This window comes from Capra hircus, unplaced genomic scaffold, assembly GCF_001704415.2.
Source record: "Capra hircus breed San Clemente unplaced genomic scaffold, ASM170441v1, whole genome shotgun sequence".
Classification (NCBI taxonomy): Eukaryota; Metazoa; Chordata; class Mammalia; order Artiodactyla; family Bovidae; genus Capra; species Capra hircus.
This window is the reverse complement of record NW_017216592.1, coordinates 5,063-13,084: the sequence shown is the minus strand read 5'-3', so window position 1 is coordinate 13,084 and position 8,022 is coordinate 5,063. Positions and strand designations below refer to the sequence as shown.

Here is an 8,022-nt window from a genome sequence, read left to right as displayed (position 1 = left end):
ACAGTTCAAAAGCATCAATTCTTCAATTCTTCAGCACTCAGCTTTCTTCACAGTCCAACTCTCAAATCCATACATGACCACTGGAAAAACCATAGCCTTGACAGACCTTTGTTGGCAAAGTAATGTCTCTGGTTTTCAATATGCTATCTAGGTTGGTCATAACTTTCCTTCCAAGAAGTAAGCGTCTTTTAATTTCACAGCTGCAATCACCATCTGCTGTGATTTTGGAGCCCCCCAAAAAAATCTGACACTGTTTCCACTGTTTCCCCATCTATTTCCCATGAAGTGATGGGATCAGATGCCATGATCTTCGTTTTCTGAATGTTGAGCTTTAAGCCAAATTTTTCATGCTCCACTTTCACTTTCATCAAGAGGCTTTTTAGTTCCTCTTCACTTTCTGCCATCAGGGTGGTGTCATCTCCATATCTGAGGTTATTGATATTTCTCCTGGCAGTCTTGATTCCAGCTTGTGCATCTTCCAGCCCAGCATTTCTCATGATGTACTCTTCACATAACTTAAATAAGCAGGGTGACTATATACAGCCTTGATGTACTCCTTTTCCTATTTGGAACCAGTCTGTTTGTTCCATGCCCAGTTCTAACTGTTGCTTCCTGACCTGCATATAGGTCTCTTCAAGAGGCAAGTTAGGTGGTCTGGTATTCCCATCTCTTTCAGAATTTTCCACAGTTTTATTGTGATCCACACAGTCAAAGGCTTTGGCATAGTCAATAAAACAGAAATAGATGTTTTTCTGGTACTCCCTTGCTTTTTTGATGATCCAGCGGATGTTGGCAATTTGGTCTCTGGTTCCTCTGCCTTTTCTAAAACCAGCTTGAACATCTGGAAGTTCACTGTTCATGTATTGCTGAAGCCTGGCTTGGAGAATTTTGAGCATTCCTTTACTAGCGTGTGAGATGAGTGCAATTGTGTGGTAGTTTGAGCATTCTTTGGCATTGCTTTTCTTTGGGATTGGAATGAAAACTGACCTTTTCCAATCCTGTGGCCACTGCTGAGTTTTCCAAATTTGCTGGCATTTTGAGTGCAGCACTTTCATAGCATCATCTTTCAGGGTTTGAAAGAGCTCAACTGGAATTCCATCACCTCCACTAGCTTTGTTCGTAGTGATGCTTTCTAAGGCCCACTTGACTTCACATTCCAGGATATCTGGCTCTAGGTTAGTGATCACATCATCATGATTATCTGGGTCGTGAAGTTCTTTTTTGTACAGTTCTTCTGTGTATTCTTGCCACCTCTTCTTAATATCTTCTACTTCTGTTATGTCCATGCCATTTCTGTCCTTTATCCAGCCCGTCTTTGCATAAAATGTTCCCTTGGTATCTATAATTTTCTTGAAGAGATCTCTAGTCTTTCCACTTCTGTTGTTTTCCTCTATTTCTTTGCATTGATCGCTGAGGAAGGCTTTCTTATCTCTTCTTGCTATTCTTTGGAACTCTGCATTCAGACGCTTATATCTTTCCTTTTCTCCTTTGCTTTTCACCTGTCTTCTTTTCACAGCTATTTGTAAGACCTCCCCAGACAGCCATTTTCCTTTTTTGCATTTCTTTTTCATGGGAAATGTCTTGATTCCTGTCTCCTGTACAATGTCATGAACCTCATTCCATAGTTCATCAGGCACTCTATCTATGAGATCTAGACCCTTAAATCTGTTTCTCACTTCCACTGTATAATCAGAAGGGATTTGATTGAGGTCATACCTGAATGGTCTATTGGGTTTTCCCTACTTTCTTCAATTTAAGTCTGAATGTGCCAATAAGGAGCTCATGATCTGAGCCACAGTCAGCTCCTGGTCTTGTTTTTGCTGACTGTATAGAGCTTCTCCATCTTTGGCTGCAAAGAATATAATCAATCTGATTTTGATGTTGACCATCTGGTGATGTCCATGTGTAGAGTCTTCTCTTGTGTTGTTGGAAGAGGGTGTTTGCTATGATCAGTGCGTTCTCCTGGCAAAACTCTATTAGCCTTTGCCCTGCTTCATTCCATATTCCAAGGCCAAATTTGCCTGTTACTCCAGGTGTTTCTTGGCTTCCTATTTTTGCATTCCAGTTCCCTATAATGAAAAGAATATCTTTTTTGGGTGTTAGTTCTAAAAGGTCTTGTAGGTCTTCATAGAACTGTCCAACTTCAGCTTCTTCAGCGTTACTGGTTGGGGCATAGACTTGGATTACTGTAATATTGAGTAGTTTGCCTTGGCAATGAACAGAGATCATTCATTTTTGAGATTGCATCCAAGTACTGCATTTTGGACTCTTTTGTTGACCATGATGGCTACTCCATTTCTTCTGAGGGATTCCTGCCCGCAGTGGTAGGTATAATGGTCATCTGAGTTAAATTCACCCATTCCAGTCCATTTTAGTTAGCTGATTCCTAGCATGTTGATGTTCACTCTTGCCATCTCCTGTTTGACCACTTCCAATTTGCCTTGATTCATGGACCTAACATTCCAGGTTTCTATGCAATATTGCTCTTTACAGCATTGGACCTTGCTTCTATCACCAGTCACATTGACGACAGGGTACTGTTTTTGTTTTGGCTCCATCCATTCATTCTTTCTGAAGTTATTTCTCCACTGATCTGCTGTAGTGTATTGGGCACCTACTGACCTGGGGAGTTCCTCTTTCAGTATCCTATCAGTTTGCCTTTTCATACTGTTCATGGGGTTCTCAAAGCAAGAATACTGAAGTGGTTTGCCATTCCCTTCTCCAGTGGACCACATTCTGTCAAACCTCTCCACCACGACCCCTCTGTCTTGGGTCGCCCCACACGGCATGGCTTAGTATCATTGAGTTAGACAAGGCTGTGGTCCATAGATTGACTAGTTTTCTGTGATTATGGTTTCAGTGTGTCTGTCTTCTGATGCCCTACCATCTTACTTGGGTGTCTCTTACCTTGGATATGGGGTATCTCTTCACAGCTGTTCCAGCAAAGTGCATCCACTGCTCCTTACCTTGGAGGAAGGGTATCTTCTTACCGCCGCCCCTCCCAACCTTGAAGGTGGAATAGCTCCTCTCGGCCCTCCTGCACCCACACAGCCACCGCTCCTTGGACATGGGGTTGCTCCTCTCAGCCGCTGCCCCTGACCTCAAGCGTGGGGTAGCTCCTCTCAGCCATTCCTGCACAGTCGCAGCCTGGCACTCTCAGCCACCACCCCTGACCTCGGACGTGGGGTACCTCTTCTTGGCAGCTTTATTCTCTCTTCCCTTGACTTTTCCATCCCTATGGCTGCTATAGCAATGCTGCTACCTAAGTAAGCTCCAGGAGGAGAGTTTTCTGACAAGATAATCCTTCTGTCAATGGCCCTGTGGGTCAGAGCAGTCCAGCTGGTAAATATTGCAGGCATGTTGTGTATTGTTGGTCTTCAAACAGGGTACAGGATATTCTCTTTGCCAATAATAATGTCACCTCAGGGGAAATTTATTCATCAGTCATATTTCTGATATATGGAAAAAGTGTTTATGTACTCTTACAATAAGCTATGTTTGGAGTGGAGTGAGCTTTTCACGTGCTCCAAGAAACTAGGAGAAAGTGTCAGCCCCTCCCAAGGCAGGAACCTCTCCCCACTCCTCTGCTCATGAGCAGGAATGTGGAGCCCCTTGGGTCAGCGCTCTGCATCTCTGCTACAATTGGGCACAGAGTTTACCCTCTGTATCTCTTCGAGCTGAACTCCTGTCTGCAACTTCAGGACCAGAGTTTCTATAAGGACAGTGGGGGACACAGAAGGAGAAAAGAGATATATGTTTTATTTCTGAGCAGTCTAGGAGATGTGGCATAAACACTGAATCATTGTCATTTAAAAATTTATAGGCACAACTATAAAAATGCAGAATTTAATAGTTATAACAGTTTTATATTCCTGGAGGATGTAGTCCCCATCCTTATTTAACAGGGGGATGTCTGAACACCCATCTGAAGGTAAACACAGATTTCCTCCAAACAACCTAGAGTCTTGCACACTGGGTGTTGGACACCTGAGCACTGGGGCCTCAACATCTTGATCAACAGGGCCTAGGAAGGGAGAGGGAGATGAAAAAACAAAACGAAATCTGAATAGTGACAGGAAAGTATCCAAGCAGGTTTTATTCCCCGGGTGGTAACTGTGTCAGCTCTCTACTTCCCGTCTGACTCCTTATTCCACATCTCTGGGTCCAGGCTGGTGGGACTACAGACAGGGCAGAGGATTTTTTTTTTTTTTAACCTGCTCCTCAGTCAACTGAGAGCAGTTTGAGACAGGAATCATGTCTGGTTTTGGTTTCCACGTTGTGGACAACTCTGTAAGTTTCCAGAATGAATGCTGGAGCCCAGGGATTCCTGAACATGCACAAAAGCTTAAGAGAACCTCAGGGATCCGCCGAGCCAGAGTCCTGCCAGCATAACTTGACTCAAGACACTAATTTTAGGGGGAACTTTGGTCCGGGGGATAGGACTCTGCGCTCCCAATGCCGTGGGCCTGTGTTTGATCCTTGATCAGGGAACTAGATCTCAGAAGCCGAAATTAAGGCCCTGCACAGCCAAAACCAAAAACAAAACAGAACAGCTCAGCAAACAGTGTGCATTAAAAAATACCCTAATTTTAGAAAAACAGGTCATTTGACTGTTGAGAAATTCTGTGTCCATTAATAGGTATCATTTGAAGAAGATTGCTCTTGAGTTCAACTGATTTGGTCATTGCCATTTAGAAACATTTATTTTTAGTTGGAAGATAATTGGAAAGCTACAGGTAAAAGGATGACACTAGAACCCTTCCCAACACCATACACAAAATAAACTCAAAATGGATTAACGACTTGAATGAAGGCCAGAATCCATCAAACTCTTAGAGGAAAACATAGGCAGTACACTCTTTGACATACATCACAGCACAATCCCCTTTGACCCACCTCCTAGAGTATTGGAAATAAAAACAAAAATAAATAAATCGGACTTAATTCATCTAAGGTCACAGCATTGTTTCTGGGTTGACAGCACTGCCCTGAGAGCCCGTGTAAGGCAGCCTCCCAGCTGTCTGCAGCCGCAGTGACTGCACTGTTTTTGGTAAATCCCTCATGCACTGGTGCCTGGAAGCTGCCTCCATGAAGGAAGCTGGGCTATGTTAGTGCTCATGTCAGCAAAGAGCAATGTTTTGACTTCTCACCATAACACAGTCTTACTTTGCATAAGGTAAACCCAATCCTAGAGAAAACAAGCTGTGAAATGACCACGTTAAATCTTCTTCAGGGTTCACTTCACTAGCCCAGATAACTGCACAGGAAACTAGACAAATGGGCTGACAGACACTGAGCAAATAGTTCTTTCCATAGAGATTCCTGAATCCTTAATAAAACAAACAAACAGAAGACAGATGAACACCACGTGCACATGCCTCTGGAATGAAGAGTGCCTCGCTAACATACTAAGCATCTAAACTTGACATTCTAAGAAATACTTAGTTGAATTAAAACAACTATGTGACAAGAAGGGAAATGATAGTGACTGTGTTTCAAGAACCAAGGTACCTAATTAAGGCCACCTGTCCCTCATGAGGCTAAAGGGGTAAGGTTGCCGTCATCCAAGGATGGTCCAACTCCCCCCGTCCCCCAAGCCCTGCCTTGCGCTTGTCTCTCTCTCTGTCTCTTTTTGTCAACATTCCTCCTCTCCTGTACAGAGGTCCACAATTTATAGGTATTTTAGGATCTCCGTTCTCCTATTCTGTCTGAGTCCCACAATGAGACAGCTGCACTGTTTTTGGTAAATCCCTCTTGCACTGGTGCCTGGAAGCTGCCTCCATGAAGGAAGCTGGGCTATGTTAGTGCTCATGTCATCTGTTTTCCTTACCTCTGTGCTCCCTGATGTTCAAGGTCCAAAAATAGTTTTCCAATTGGAAGATCAACTTTACCATTATCAGTGAAAAAGAAGTCACATATTTTACTTAGTCATTCCATGATAAATCAGGATAATAACCTTATCACTTAACTACACATTATTTGACACCTGCCTTAGATAAAATTTCCTCCACGGCATCTTGGCAGAGTCAACATGAATATAGCTACTTCAGAGAAATGACTTGGGTTGAGGAGGAAGCACTTTCCATACAGAGGGATCCGTCTCTGACCCATGGGAATCGGAGATAGAAGGAAGGAACCTCTGACTATTTCGTCTAGAAATTGTAACTGGGGTTTCTTGCAAAGCCAGAGATACCTGTACCATGCAAAAAATTATGGAAGTAATAATAGAATATCTCCCTAAGCACGCTTATGTTTAGGACTCTCTTCTTAGGGTCCTGTCCCATTTTCCTGTGTGTACCCTGCAAGTTATTATCAGGAGAAATAGGTCAGACCGGACTGTGGTGCAATTTTCACGATCACCACCAGAGGGCAGGGCTGCCTTCAGATGCGGTTCCTCATTGTATTCAGGAGCTGGTTTCACTTGGCTGCTTTGTAGCCACAAGACAGAATATTGCTGCAGTACAGAAAGGGGCTCTCAGTTTCTGAGGGAGGAGCTTCTGTAACATCCAGGGGGAGACTAGATTTATTATATTTGTGTATTGCAGGGAACAAGGATCGCTTTCTTTTGCGAACATGCATTCTGCCACTCACTCAGTTCTCGTCATCTTCTTAATACTTGGTAAGTAACATTTTATCCTAAATGATTTCTCATTTTCCTATGATAACAGGTAAGTTTTATTTTCTTCTCTGGCTGAAAACTCCTCCTGTACATTTCTACTATAACAAAGTCATTCTCTTGTAGGAGGGACCAATGGTGACTCAGTGAACCAGACAGAAGGCCCAGTGACTGTCTCAGAGGGGGCTCTCATGACCCTGAACTGCACTTACCAGGCCACATATTCGACTGTCTATCTTTTCTGGTACGTCCAGCATCTCAACAAAGCTCCTCAAGTCCTTCTGAAGGGTTTAACAGCAGACAAGAAGGTAGAGCATGAAGGTTTTCAGGCCACTCTTGTTAAGAGTGACAGGTCCTTCCACCTGCAGAAACGGGCAGTGCAAGCATCAGACTCAGCTGTGTACTACTGTGCTCTGAGTGACACAGTGACACAGGGCTGCGGGGGAGCTGAGCACAAACCCAGAGTGCAGATGGGGCTCTGGCTGTGGGCAGCCCTGCGAGGGGTGTTGTTTCTCTCTCCAGTGAGCTCTCCTAGAGAAACTGTCAAAGCACTTCCAGGTCTGCTCCTCAGAGCCAAGGACCTATGAATTCTTGGGTTGCCCTACAGAGAGGAATCTGGAGCGGGACAGTGCAGAAAGGAACCTAAGAGCTTTTCTCCAGAAATGCCTGTTTTCAGCCCATCGACATCCCCCAGATAGAATCCCTTAAAGCGACATTAACTCTTCAATGACAATTTAGATTATATATGCTGAGCTATTTCACAATGTGTTAAGGAAAATTCCAGGGCACGTTGTTGATGGATGACTGTGTGACCTGGAAGCTAGTCTCTGGTTTTTAAAATTCAGCCCAGGATTGTGTATCCTGCTGAGTTTCACCTGCAGACCCTCCATCTTCAGGGACTGGAGCTTTATTCTCTCTTTGCTTGACTTTTCCATCCCTTCTGGTTGCTCCAGAAATGCTGCTGCCTAAGTAAGTTCCAGGAGGAGAGTTTCTGAGAAGATACTCCTTCTGTCAAAGGCCCTGCGGATGAGAGCAGCCCACTCTGTAAACATCGCAGGCGCTGTGTGCATTGTTTGTATTCAGTGGGTACAGGATAGTCTCTTTGCTAATAACCTCATCTCAGGGAAATGGATGCCAAAGAATGTTCCAATTACCGTGCAATTGCACTCATTTCACATGCTGGCAAGATGATGCTCAAAATCCTTCAAGCTACGCTTCAGCAGTACATGAACCAAGAACTTCAGATGTACAAGCTGAGTTTAGAAAAGGCAGACGAAGCAGAGATCAAATTACCAACACCAACACCATCACAGAAAAAAGCATGGGAATTAAAAAAAAATCTACTTCTGTTTCATTGACTATGCTAAAGCCTTTGACTGTGTGGATCACAACAAAGTGTGGAAAAT

At 43.8% G+C, this 8,022-nt stretch overlaps 1 gene segment (V, D, J or C); it reads left to right on the top strand.

Annotated features, from left to right (window-relative positions):
• Window positions 1-6,378: 6,378 nt before the first annotated feature.
• On the top strand, window positions 6,379-7,033 carry LOC108635472 (the record flags this gene model as incomplete). The annotated part of the segment is given in 2 exon segments: window positions 6,379-6,619; window positions 6,743-7,033. Coding segments are annotated over 2 exon segments (337 nt in total), but the record flags the coding sequence as incomplete, so codon positions are not given.
• Between the last annotated feature and the right edge of the window lie 989 nt (window positions 7,034-8,022).